The following is a 14,182-nucleotide window of genomic DNA, read 5'->3' as shown; positions in this document are numbered from 1 at the left end:
GAATATTTAAGAGACTCTTAAATAGGTACATGAATGGGGAAAAAAAAAGTATGAGTATGTAGGAGGGAAATGTTAGGTTGATCTTAAAGTGGGTTTAAAAAGTCAGCTCACTATCATGAGCTGAAGGGCTTGTACTGTTCAAGGTTTCATTGTGCCTGCCTTGGACACAAGATGTACGTGATGGTCTTTAGGTGTATCAGAAGTGCTGCCATTGACCTATTGGTGATCAATCTGAATGTTACAGCTCAAAGGTACCTTGCACCTGGAAGTTCCTCTGTATGGCTAGTTTTAACCTTGATTCACCCTCTCTTTCCAGATGTCTGTACGGATGGCAGGGGCAGTTCTGTGATGAGTGTGTTCCATACCCAGGCTGTGTCCATGGGACGTGTGTGGAGCCGTGGAAATGTAATTGTGAAACCAACTGGGGTGGTCTACTCTGCAATAAAGGTACAAATATCTACTAATGAACTGTAGATAGATAATGCATATGCTGTTTATACTGATCAACAGTTCTATCAGTATGCCACAATCCTCAATGTGCTCCCAGTGAGACAGAAAGATCCGGCACTGCCCTTTCTGATGGGCTGACTTGCCTAAGCAAATCTGGAGAAACAATTTGGACCATGAGACATAGGAACAGAATTAGGTCATTCGGTCCATCATGTATGCTCTGACATTCCGTCATGGCTGATTTATTCGTCCTGTCAACCCCATTCTCCTGCCTTCATCCCATAAGTTTTGACACCCTTACTAATCAAGAACCAATCGACCTCGGTTTTAAAAATACCCAATGACTTGGGCTCCACAGCCATCTGTGGCATTGAATTCCACAGATTCACCACCCTTTGGCTAAAGAAATTCTTCCTCATCTCTGTGGCTGAAGAAATTCTTCCTCATCTCTGTGGCTAAAGAAATTCTTCCTCATCTCTGTTCTAAAATTTTTCTCAGAGTAATGAGAATGCAGAACTCACTTTTTCAAAGAGTGCTGGAGTGAATGGTATAGCTCTAGTCAAGAGGGATCAAATAACTTTGGAGTAAAGGAGTGGGTTATATGGACAGAGATGGTTGCAGATTTCAGGCACTGATCATTTGAACCAAATTTGTAGTCAGAGGTTAAGAGTGAGAGGTGAAATGTTCGAGGACCTGAGAGGGAACTACTTCACTCAGCGGGTAGTGAGAGTGTGGAACAAGCTGCCACCAGAAGTGGTGGATACGGGTTCGATTGCAATATTTAAGAAAAATTTGTATAAGTAGATGTATGGAGAGCTGTGATCCACGTGTGGGTCAATGGGACTAGGTAGAATAATAGTTCAGCATAGACTAGATAGGCTGGAGGGCCTGTTTCTGTGTTGTAGTGCTCTATGCCACTATGATTCAAATTTTCCATTTTCCTTGCTATGAAGTCTCTGCAAGGCTCATTTTGAATTTCAGTCCCTGAGACTATTTTCACTTCATTGTTTTGCCTTGCTCCAGAGACCATTTTGTACTGGCCAGCCACTCTGGCATTTTGGAAACCCAGTTCTCTTTGCTGTCTCCACTCCTGATTGAGTAAAAGCTGTACCTCAACAGGAAGCCTTGCTGAAAATTTCACACGCCCACCATTACACCCCATTGAAATTGCAGGATTGACTAGTTTCCTGCCTTTGAGGAGATGCTGTAATGGCAAGTTGAGTCACGCACTTAATGGTTCCATTTAATGCTGAATATTTTGTATAGTTTTGAGGATGCATCCATCAAAATCCTTACAGTTTTAGTTTCAGCCCTTAGCTTATTTCCTCCTCCTCCCTGACAATCTACAGGAAGGTTGTGATTGTGCAGGAAAGACTGCAGAGGAGGTTTGCCAGGATGTTGCTTGGATTGGAGGACTTGGCTAAGGGGAGAGATTGGATAGGCTGAGTTTGTTTTTGTTGGAGTGAAAGAAGCTGATATTCAAGAAAACTGGAGGTTTAAAGCCCAGGTGTAGGTTGATGGGACTAGGTAGAATAACATTTCCACACATCTAGACAGAATAACAGTTTGGAACCAACTAGATGGGCCAAAGGGCTTGTTTCTGAGCTCTAGAGCTCTTTGACTTGATTATGAAAAACATGGAGAGAGGGTTGATGGTCACAATCTTTTTCCCATGGCTGGAGTATCAAAAACTGGAGGTCATAGTTTTAGGTTGATAGAAGAGTTTTAAAGGGGATCTGAGGGACAAATTTGGTTTTACTCTGAAAATAGTTAATATCTACTGTAATGGAGATAGTAGAATCAGATATACAACCACTATGAATAAGAGGTGTTTAGGTAAACGCATGTAGCATGGTAGAAACCTAGAGCTGGCACATGGGATTAATGTAGATCGGCAGGGTCTGCATAGACATGATAGGCTGAAGGGCCCATTCCTTTGCTGTGCAATTCTTTGACTCTAAGCCCCATTGTCTTCAGACAAATTACATAGAACATTTAACAGTACAGCACAGTACATGCCCTTCAGCCTTAATGTCATGCTGACCTTTTAACTTACTCAGATTAATCTAACACTTCCCTCCCACATCGACCTCCATTTTTATATCATCCATGTGCCTATCCAAGAGTCTTTTTAATGTTCCTGATATATTTGTTCTACCATTGTCCCTGGCAGCATGTGCCTGCACCCACCAGTCTGTGTGTTTTAAAAAAAAACAACAGCAACAAAACAGAGCATATCTCTGACATGTCCTATACTTCTTTCCAAACATCTTGAAATTACGCCCTTTCATATTAGCCATTTCCACCCTGAGAAAAAGGTGTTGGTTGTCCATTTTATCTATGCCTCTCACCAAGGTGTACACCTCTCTTAAGTCACCTCCCATCCTCCTTCACTCCAACGAGAAAAGCCCTAGCTCACTCAATCTATCCTCATATGACCTGCTCTTTTATCCAGGCAGCATTCTGGTAAATCTCTGCATCCTGTCTAAAACTTTCACTCCTTCCTATAACGAGGCAACCAGTCAAACGTAAGCTGTTTCACTTTGTGTTGAGCCTGGTTTCTAATTCCAGTTTAAGTTCATGTTATTACTTTGTTTTCCTCAAAATATGGGAAACTTTGGGTTAACTTCCCCAATACTTTCTCTCAATGTCAAGTGACCTCTACCAGTATATCCATTAGAACATGCCTATTACTTTATTAACATCTTCAAAACCTTTAAGGACAGAATTTGGTTTAAAAGCAACACAGTTTTAAACCTTTGTGTGAATTGAACTATGCACCTGGCCGATCAATGATTGCCCTGGGACAATGACAGGTCCTTGCTTGTACACAGACCTGGCTGAATGTCTGGTATCTCAGCCCCGAGGGTCTTGGTGTGTGCACGTGGCTTCTGTGTCTGACCCTTTAACTGAAAACAATTCTCTTCACCCCTGAAGATTTGAATTACTGTGGGACGCACCATCCGTGTGTCAACGGAGGGACCTGCATGAACACAGAACCTGACGAGTACCAATGTGCCTGTCCTGAAGGATATTCTGGCAAGACCTGTGAGATTGGTAAGTGTGTAACATACTGCAACCATGAGACCAGATGCACAACTACCTGTAGATTAAAAATTATATACAATTTTTACAAGAAAGACCACAAATAGATCAAAAATAGTCCATTTAAGTGCAAAGCGATCAAAGTGTTACTAAACTGTAGTGATCATGGTTGCATGGAAGATTCAGGAACTGAGTAGTTGCAGGGAAGTAGCTGTTCCTAAACCTGGTGGTGTGAGTCTTAAAGCTTCTGTACCTCCTGCCTGATGGTAGCTGTGAGAAGATGGAATGGCCTGGGTGGTTGGGATCTTTACTGACTAATGTTAAACATAGGGATTCTGCAGATGCTGGAAATCCAGACAAGCACACATACAAAATGCTGGAGGAACTTCCCATGTGAGGCAGCATCTATGGAGGGGAATAAACAGATGTTGTTTTGGGAAGAAACGGTCATCTAGAGAGGAAAGGAAGGTGGAAGAATCTAGAATTTGAAGGTGGGAGGAGTAAAAGCTGACAGTGATGGGTGAAACCAGGTGAGGGGTAAGGTGGGTGGGGGAAGGGGGATGAAGTAAGAACCCGGGAGGTGATAGGTGAAAGAAGTTGAGGGCTGAAGAAGGAGGAATCTGATAGAAGAGAGTGGACCATGGGAGAAAGAGGAGGAGGAGGGGCACCAGGGAGAGATGATAGGTAGATGAGAAGAAAAAGGGTAAGAGGGCAACTAGAATAGGGAATGGAAAAAGAGAGAAGGGGAGAAATTACTGGAAGTTGGAGAATATTTTGATTTAGTAATGCAACTTATTCAGAGGCACAATCCTATTTCCAATGGCCACTCTGTTAGAGCAAGAAAGTATTTCATTGGAAGGCCAGGGAGCGGATAAAAGGAGGTTTTTGGTGGATGTTGTTAGTTAGTTGGTGTAACACTTGATGTTAGTTAGCATAACACTTTACAACATCAGGAATCAGCGATCAGGCTTCAATATCCTCCGCTGCCTGTAAAATGTTTGTACGTTCTTCCGTGACCACATGGGTTTCCTGCGGGTGCTCCAGTTTCCTCCCATGTTCTAAAGACCTGGGGTTAAATTTAGTAAGTTGTGGGGATGAGATACTAATAACGGAAGCATAGTGACACTTGGGGCTACCCCCCAGCACATCCTTGGGCGGTGTTAGTTGTTGACTGAAGTGACACATTCTACTGTTTCGATGTACATGTGACAAATAAAGCTAATCATTAAGATAAAGCTTATCTTTGAAGTCTATCTGAATTTTGTGGTAATCTAACATCAGAATCAGTTTTAATATCACTGGCATATGTTGTAAAATATATTGATTTTCAGCAGCAGTACATTGTAATACAAAATAAAAACTAAATTACAATAAGAAATATATAAAATTAAGTAGCGCAAAAAGAGGAAAAATACAGTGAGGTAGTGTACATCGGTTCATTGTGCATTCATAAATGTGATGGCGGATGGGAAGGAGCTGATCCTAAAACATTGAGTGTATGTCTTTAGGCTTCTGCACCACCACCTTGATGGTAGCAATGAGAAGAGAGCATGTTCTGGGTGATGGGAGACCTTAATAATGGATGCTGCCTTTTTGAGGCATTGCTCGTTGAAGATGTTCTTGAGGCTGGGGATACTATGCCCATGTTGGAGCTGGTTGAGTTTGCAACTTTCTGCAGCTTTTCCTGTTCCTTGGCAGTTGCCCCTCCATACAAGAGGGTGATGAACCTATTAGAATGCTCTTCACGGTACATCTGTAAAATTTGCACGTCTTGTAATTGCACTGCCCTTGTAATTGCATCAATATGTTGGGGCCCAGGATAGATCTTCAGAGGTGTTGACACGCAGGAAGATGAAACCGCTCACCCACCAGTTTTGGTCAGTGCCTTCTCTTGATCCTTTGTTGAGGCAGGTTCAGATCGGGAGGATTAATTTGTGCAAGTTTTGGAGTGAGGTGGGGAGGATTATGTTGTCCAAGTTTTGAATTTGGCTCTAATCATCTCCCACTGGCTTCTTTGGTTCTAGCTGAGCATGCTTGTGTGTCCAACCCCTGTGCAAATGGAGGTACCTGCCATGAGGTCCCAACTGGTTTTGAATGCCAGTGTCCTTCGGGTTGGAATGGGACAACCTGTGCCATCGGTAGGTTGGTTCTGTTACATTCAGTGGTGGATGTAGTTTCCTCCTTCCTTCCCCTTCGCCCCCCCCTTCCTCCACCCCCCCCCACCGGTAGATCGCCCCTCCCCCCTCACCCACCCCTCCCTTGCTCTCTTTGTGTTGTACTGCTGTAGAGCCAATTTTACGTCATCTAATTCGGTGATGATAAAACTAATTCTAATTCTCGCTCACTGACTGACCAACTATCTCTCTCCACAGATATAAATGACTGTGTATCACGTCCATGTGCACACGGTGGGACTTGCATTGACCGTGTTAATGGGTTTGAGTGCATCTGCCCCTCACAGTGGATTGGGAAGACCTGCCAGCTGGGTAGGGAGTCTCAAGCTGTTTTTTGCTTGGTAAACTGGTTGAGACTGAGTAAATAGATTGTTGATTGCCTCTTGCAGTTAAGGCTTGTTGCTGTGTGTAACAATCTTGATAGTGTAGTGAAATGGAGTGGAGGTATAGTTTGGCCATGATCTTGAAGGACAGACCAGTATATAATTGCTGAATTCCGCTCTTTTGTCCTTGCAGCATGCTTATCCCTGTCTCCTGCAGGGTGGGGACAGGCCTAAGGCCAATTTCTCTCTCAGTATGGTTGGCATGGCTTCATTCGGGTGCCCTGTTTGTGGTGGTACTGAATTCCCTCCCTGAAATCTCAACTTCTGTTTCCTGTTTTTAATTGCAGTGATTACTGTATACGTGGGGGGGAAATGTTGTGGTAACCGGGAAAATGGTTTAGAGAGGAGTGTGTATTAATATACACAATCGGTCACCTAACCCTTAATAGATTTCGAGTGTTTGCTTAGGGTGGAGACCTGGCAGAGATGAGAGTCCTGCAGTCTGCACAAGGCTTTCCGAACCCATGTCAGCCTCAGCAGGCTTTATCCAAAGGTTTTCAGAGTATTTCTTACTTTACATTTACCCTCTTGACCTCAGCACCTATTTAAAAACACACAGATCTGAGAAAGTCCTGGTTCATGTATCTTGTACCAGAGGAACCATTAAATAATAGAACATAGAAGATGGAGCGGAGCAGTACAGTATAGTACAGGCCCTTCAGCCCACAATATTGGGTCAACCTTTAAACCTACTCCAAGATCAATCTAGCCCTTCCCTCCCACATAGTCCTCCATTCTTCTTTCATCCATGTGCCTGTCTAAGTGCTTCTTAGATGTGCTGAATGGTGTGGAACAGGCTGCTTGAGGAAGTGGTTGAGGCAGTTGTGTTACGTACATTTAAGAAGAATGTGGACGGGTATGTGGATTGAAAGAGTTTAAATATGGGTCAAGTCCTGAGAAATGTACATCTTAGTTGGCATGGAACTTCATGAGCTGAAGGGCCTTTTCCCATGCTGTACAACTGGCTCTCAAAGTGCTCCATGCATGTCTAACTATAGAGCAAGACTGGGTACCGCTGTTAATTTGTTTTTGTTTGGACAACGGTGTTGGAGGGTACGAGTCTGTGTGCAAGTCAGCCATTATCTAATTGAGTGGTAGGAAAGTCCTTAGAGGCTGAATGGCCTTGCTCTATTTGTGAGGTCACAGGGTTTGGTCATTGCTTTGTGAACTTCTGCAAACAGGGAAGCAGGCACCCACCTGTGTGTGTTACTAATCCCCAGTTCCTTCTGTTTTGGGGCCACAATGCGAGCGTTTAGAGGTGTATACTCTTGTCCTCTAACCCTCACTGCTGTGAGTGGAGCATTGCAGAGGCGCACCAGATAAAGGAGAATTGTTTTTGTTAAAAATCTGCAGATGCTGGAAATCTGGACAACATGCAAAATGCTGAAGGAGTTCAACGGGTTGGGCAGCATCTGGGAGGGAAATGCACAGTGAATATTTCGGGTTGAGAGCCAATATAAAATGGGGGAGGGGGTGGAGCAAGAGCTTCCACCTTTTTTACATTAAGTTAGGTACATTAAAGATGCTCTAGGGACTTTTAAGAGACTCCTAGATATGCACATAGATGATATAAAAAAAAGGGCTACGTAGGAGAGAAGGCTTAGATTGATCATGGAGTAGGTTAGAAGGTTGGCACAACCTTATGGACTGAAGGGCCTGTAATATGATGTAACACTCTGTTTTCCCTCTCCTTCACTTGCCTATCAACCCTCACCCCCCCCGCCCCAAATCTGGATGCACCCATTACCTGCTAATTCTTGCTCCACACCCTTTTTGGACTGGCTAACTCCCCTCTTTCCAGGCCAGAGGAAGAGTCTCGACTGTCCATTTCCCTCCACAGATGCTGCTTGACGAGCTGAGTTTCTCCAGGAGTTTGGCCACAGAATGCTGGAAACACTCAGTAGCGCAGGCAGCTTCTGCAGTGAGAGAAGTAATCATTGTCAGATATGAGACTGTTAGATGGAGCAAAGGACCTCAGGTGAACGGTCCGTGACTTGAAATCTTAATTCTGATTCTCTCGCCACAGATGATGCCCGACTTGTTGAGTGTCTCCAATGATTAATTGCTCAAGCATCATTTTTTTTAAGAGCATAACTGGACAGATTTGGACTTTTTTCAATGGGAATGTGTTGGGTCTTTCTCTAGCTTTTCTGCTTGCATGCTTTTTATGGTGTGGTTGCTGACTATCTCTTTTTCTCGTTCTTTTGCATCTCTTCCCTCTCCTTTCACAGATGCTAATGAATGTGAGGCGGAGCCTTGTGTTCACTCTTACACTTGCAGAAATTTGATTGGTGGATATTACTGTGACTGCCTTCCGGGATGGTCTGGACAAAACTGTGACCTCCGTCAGTATTCTGTTTTATATTTTTGTGTGTGTGTGTGTGTATATATGTGTGTATATACACATTTATTTCTCACATGTACATTGAAATGTACAGTGAAATGCATTGTTTTGCTTCAGCGACCGGGGGTGGGGGGGGGGTGAGGGTATGGCATCCTGGAAGTGATGCCTCATGTACCCGCTGCCTTTCTCCCACTCTCCTTTCTCCAGCAGTCAGACTCTCCATTTCCCTTCACACTGGATTTTGGGGTTGTCAAGAGGTGTGGGAATGGGAGAGCGAGCAGTCAAGCTGTTACAAAAACTCCTTTGAGGCTTCAGGAGCAAGGGAGAATGGTTACAAGAGACTTCATCAGACTTCAGCTGGATGACTAACTCTGGGTATATTTAAAGTGAAGTTGATAGGCTGTTGATCAAAAGGGTGTCAAATTAAGGAGTTAAAGGGAAAGTGATTGAATGGTGGAGTAGATGTGAATGGTGGCCTAATTCTGTTCCTGTGTGTCTTGGTCTTTTGGGCTCCAGTTGGATGCCCATCTCTGGTTTCTGTCATCCACTCTTGGGCATAGAATGGTCCAGATAGTGGAAATGGAAAGGATGTTTCCAAATGTGAGTGAGTCAAGGACCAGAGGGCACAGTCTCATAATACAAGCCCCACATATACATCCTTTAGAATAGAGGTGAAGGAGGTATTTCTTTAGCCAGAGAGTGGTGAGTCTGTGGAATTCATTGTTGCAGATAGCTGTAGAGGGAAAATAATTGGGTCTATTTAAAATAGAGATTGATAGGTTATTGATTACTAAAGGTTATGGGGAAAGGGCAGGGAAATTGACTTGAGATGGCTGATTTTCTATCCATGATTGAATGGCAGAGTAGACTTGATGGGCCAAATAGCCTAATTCTGCTCCTATGTTTTATGGCCCATGGCATAAGCTGCTTGGGATTGGAAGTCCTGCTGTATTTCCAGAGGTTTTGGAGCTTTTGGTGCTGAAAGAGTGAAGAGGAAGCAGCCCGTGGCTATTCCTCAGTAGGGAATGTTAAGGAGTAGGGAAAGCCGGATACGCTGCTCTTCCAATTACAAATCCTGATTTGCTGTCAGAGTTGGGGGGAGTCTCTCATGAAATTACAAGATCACAAGACAAAGGAGCAGAAGGCCATTCGGCCCATCGAGTCTGCTCTGCCACTCCTCCATGAGCTAAACTATTCTCCCATCTGGTTCCAGTTTCCGGCTTTTTCCCCATATACACATCCATGCAGACGCAAGAGACTGCAGATGCTGGAATCTGAAGCAAAACAACAAACTGCTGGAGGACAGCATTTCTAGAGGGGAAAAAGATATTGGACGTTCCAGGTGGAGACCAAGTCCATGGAAACAGCCTGACCTGCTGATTACTCCAGTTGTTTGTTCGTTGTCTGAGCTTGTAGTTCTGGTCAGTGTTGTTCTGTATGTGGATGGGGGAGATGATTAAAATGCAGCCTATACCACTGCCTCAGATAACTGACCTATATGCAATGTACTTTGAATTGTAGTCTAATTAGGCACAATATGACTTTTTCTTTTAGATATTGATAACTGCTATGGACAGTGCCAGAATGGAGCCACCTGCAAGGTACGGAACTGAATTGTCTTTAACAGAGCTACATAGAATACACAGGGTACAAAGTCAAAGATAAGTTTATTCTCATATGCACAGGTGCAATGAAAATCTTATTTCAACAGAATCAGAGGGGCATGACATCATATTGTTCAAAGTAAAATTTATTATCAAAGTACATGCGTATTACCATATACTTGAGACACATTTTCTTGCAAATTTACAGGAAAATAATGGAATGCAATAGAGATAATGAAAAATTATGCATAAACATGGACTGACAAGTAACAAATGTGTAACAAGGACAAATTGTGCAAATAAAAAATAAAAAAGCAACATTAACAAATTAAATTAAATATAGATTAACTTCGTAATCTACCTGTTACGATCGTGTACTTTATGATTTAACTGCACTGCACTCTTTCAGTAGCCATTACACTTCATTCTGCAATTTTTATTGTTTTATCTTGTTCTACATCAATGCACTATGTAATGATTTTATCTGTATGAACAGTTTGCAAGATAAGCTTTTCACTGTTATTTGGTACATGTAACAAAAATAAACAAATGCTAAATTATATACAAGTTTTACAAAAACAATTAGAATTTTAAAGAGTTCATTTTTAGTGCAAAGTAATCAGTGGTCATAGTTTTGTTAAACTGTAGTGGTGGTTGGAGTTTACAAAGTGAATGGTTGAAGGGAAGTAGCTGCTAATGAGGGAATTCTGGCTTCTGTACTACTTGCCCAGTGGTAGCTGCAAAATAATTACATGGCTTGGATGGTGGGGATCTTTGGATGTCACCTTCTCTTGAGGCAGTGTCTCATGTAGATACTACAGATGGTAGGGAGGGATGTGCCCTTGATGTATTGGACAGAGTTCACTACTCTGCAACTACTTATGTTCTGCTATTTCCTTTGTTCTGCGCTTGTTGCTGTATTTATTGCTTTGTTTACTATTATTATATACTGATTATTCCTGTGAGGTTCACATAAAGAAGGAATTTCATTGCACCCTGGTGTGTATGACAATAATCTTAATCTTGAAATCTGGATCAAGGGGTAAAAGGATCTTTGAAGAAATGGGAGTTTGGGGGAGTTTACGTTCCAAGAAGATTGGCTGCAGAAGATGTGGTATGTAAAAGGACCTTTATTGATGTTGGTGTAATCTCTTCCTGTTTAATATTTCAGCCCAACAGTGTGCGTGGTTACCAGTGCATCTGCCCACGTGGGATTGTTGGCAGAAACTGTGAGGTTGAAATAAATGAATGTGCTAGTCAGCCATGCCTGAATGAAGGACAATGTCAGGATCTGCTCGGTGGCTTCCGGTGTCACTGTCTGCGTGGTTACTCGGGGACCTTCTGTGAGGTGAGAGACCTTGGTGGCACTCAACTGAAGTGCTATACATGTGCATCTGAGCAGTTCGTTGTCCGTGCTTGTAGCTGTATTTGTAAGTCAGTGGTTTTTGATGCTGTTGGGTCAGTCATACCCTTACAGGAGGAAACTGAAAATCAAAATACTGCAGCTGTTGGAAATCCGAAATAAAATGAGACAGTCCAGGCAGTGTTTGTGAAGCTAGAAACAGAATTAATGTTTCAGGTCCAAGACCCAGAATCATGTTAATTATCACTATCTTTTGCAGCAGCAGTACAGCGCAGATATAAAAAATACTATAAATTACAAAATAGTGCAAAATAAAGGAGTAATAGGTAATGTTCATGGACCATTCAGAAATCTGGTAACTGAAGGGAAGAAGCTGTTTGTCTTTGGGCTCCTGTCCCTCCTCCCCAGTGGTAGTAATGAGAAGAGGATGTGTCCCAGATGGTGAGGTTCCTTAGTGATGGACATTGCCTCCTAGAGGCACTGCCTCTTGAATCTTCATCAGAACTGGAGAAGAGAGGAAACAGTTTAAGGTAGCTGAGTAGGGATGGGTAATATTTCTGATGGGTTAGATCAATTGACATAATGTAGCAGTTACAATCGGATTCAACTGCTATGCCTGTAGAATACGTTGCCGATGGTAAGGTTGTGGGACACGTCAAAGAATATATACGTGAAGGGGAAGATGGAACTTTTATAAGACAGGCAGAAATGGAAATGTGGGGAACTGGCCAGTTTGGGTGAAATACTTTCTTTTTACTGTTGAAGCTAATAGGGAATAATTGCGCTAAACACCAAGGATCCACAAATGGACAACGTTCAGAATGCGCTGCTGGAGGAAGTAGTGGAATTGGATATAATCACTGCATTTAAGAGGCACTTAGACACTTGAATGGGCTAGGCATGGAAGGGTACAGATGGAATTAGCATGGAAGGGCAGAAATGGACATGGTGCATTGAAGGACCACACAGTGACTATAATGGTCGACCAGGCGTCTAAAGCTGCTGGAGACACTTGGAAGATTGGGCAGCATCTGTCAAGGCAAAGGAATGGTTTGTGCTTCAGATCGAGACCTTGGAGGTGGCCAGTGAAGGGAAGAGGTGGAGCAAAACTTGGTAAGCAAGAACTGAATCCAGGTGAGGAAGGAGAGTGGAGGTAGAGTCAGGTTAGGGAGAGAGGGTGAAGATACTGACAGAGGCAAGGAGATAATTACTGAAGACAGGGCTGCAAGTTGTGCTATCAGTTAGTCTTGGCGTGTTCTCTGGTTAAATCAATCAGCATTCCTGCTCTTAGTTTTGTTACTTGGAGTGTTGTTCAGTTTCTGGTCGCCTCAATATAGGAAGGATGTGGCAGCTTTAGAGAGAATGCAGAGGGGATTTACCAGATGCTGTATGGACTTGAGAGGAAAGGTTTAGTGAGCTAGGGCTTTTCTCATTTGAGTATCAGAGCAAAGGAGGATGAGAGATGATTTGATAGCGGTGTACAGGATAAGAGGCATCGATTGAATGGGCAGCCAGAGATTCTTTTTGCAGGGCAGAATTGGCTATTATGAGGGGGCATAATTGTAAAATGATTGGTGGACAGTTTAGGGGGTTGAGAAAGGTAGGTATTTGGTGGGTGCGAGGAATGCACTGCTATGTGTGGTTGTAGTGGCACGTACATAAGGGATATTTGAGGTTTTTAGATAGCCACATGGATGAAAGAAAAATGGAGGACTGTGGGAGGGAAAGGTTAGATTGACCTGGGAGTATGTTAAAAGACTGGTACAACATTGTGGCCAAAAGGCCTGTACTGTTCTATGCACTGAAGTTACTTCCTTTCCCAGCCCAAATGTACATCTATAAGTGCACTGGTTATCCAGTTTCTCGGATGCATTTCAGGGGATGAGTAGTACAGTGAAGTTTGTATCCTTGGAAAGAATAACTAGTTCAATAGAATGGAGGAAATTGTCACTATAAAGAATGTTGAATGATTACTCCTCTGGCAAGAAACCCAGATTTTGTTACTTGGCATAGATAGAGCAGAGAGCCATTGTCTTTGACCCAGTGTTAGTGTTGAAATGTTTAGTCCCGGAGGACATGCATTTAAGGTGAGAAGGGTAACTTCAAAGGAGATGTATAGGGCCAGTTTTTTTTTTACGCAGAGTGGTGGATGCCTGGAATGTACTACCAGAGGTGGTGGTGGAGACCGATATGATAGAGACATTTAAGAGGCTCTTAGTTCTCGTAAGAGACAAGTTCTAAGAAGGGATTAGTTTAGTTAGGCATCAGCAGGATGTCTTCTGGATTTGAGGACGTGCTATAAGAAGAGGTTGGATAAACTTGGGTTATTTTCCTGAAGCGGTGGAGGCTGAGGGGAAATCTGTTAGAAGTTCATAAGATTATGTGGCGTATAGATAAAGTAAATGGTTGCTATCTTTTTCCCCAGGGTCAATAAGTTTAATACCAAAGGGGATAAGTTTAATGTGAGAGGGGTTCGGTTCTAAGGAGATGTATGGGACAAGTTTTTTTTTACACAGTTGCGGGTGCCTGGAATGAGCTGCCCGGGGTGGCGGTGGAGGTAAATAGATGCTTTCAGGAGGCTCTTGGATGTGCAGGAATTAGAACAATATTTCTTTGTGTGGACAGAAGGAATTGGTCTCGTTGGGTATTTAATTATTAATTTAACTTATTTGACACAGCATTGTGGGCTGAAGGGCCTGATCCTGTGCTGTACGGTTCTATGTTCTAAGTGATGTCCAATCAACACATTTTACTATGTTTCAATGTACATATGGTAACTAAATCTGAATCTGTAGCCTTGCACAGATGAGGTGAGATGA

The 14,182-nt window shown here is 42.9% G+C and overlaps 1 protein-coding gene across 3 annotated transcripts in view; it reads left to right on the top strand.

Annotated features, from left to right (window-relative positions):
* LOC134345175 (protein jagged-2-like) overlaps positions 1-14,182 on the top strand; it is a 261,826-nt gene that overhangs the window by 188,377 nt on the left and 59,267 nt on the right. For 2 of the 3 annotated variants that reach the window (XM_063045417.1, XM_063045408.1), the window contains exons 6-12: positions 317-447; positions 3,388-3,507; positions 5,520-5,633; positions 5,868-5,981; positions 8,284-8,397; positions 9,951-9,997; positions 11,172-11,348. In XM_063045417.1, the coding sequence (XP_062901487.1) occupies positions 317-447; positions 3,388-3,507; positions 5,520-5,633; positions 5,868-5,981; positions 8,284-8,397; positions 9,951-9,997; positions 11,172-11,348 (817 nt within the window). The remainder of the gene's footprint in view (positions 1-316; positions 448-3,387; positions 3,508-5,519; positions 5,634-5,867; positions 5,982-8,283; positions 8,398-9,950; positions 9,998-11,171; positions 11,349-14,182) is intronic. The other variant, XM_063045425.1, reaches the window with a different exon arrangement.

Source organism: Mobula hypostoma, chromosome 1, assembly GCF_963921235.1.
Source record: "Mobula hypostoma chromosome 1, sMobHyp1.1, whole genome shotgun sequence".
NCBI classification, from domain to species: domain Eukaryota; kingdom Metazoa; phylum Chordata; class Chondrichthyes; order Myliobatiformes; family Myliobatidae; genus Mobula; species Mobula hypostoma.
Note: the sequence above shows the minus strand (reverse complement) of the source record. Positions and strands in the feature narration are given on the sequence as shown.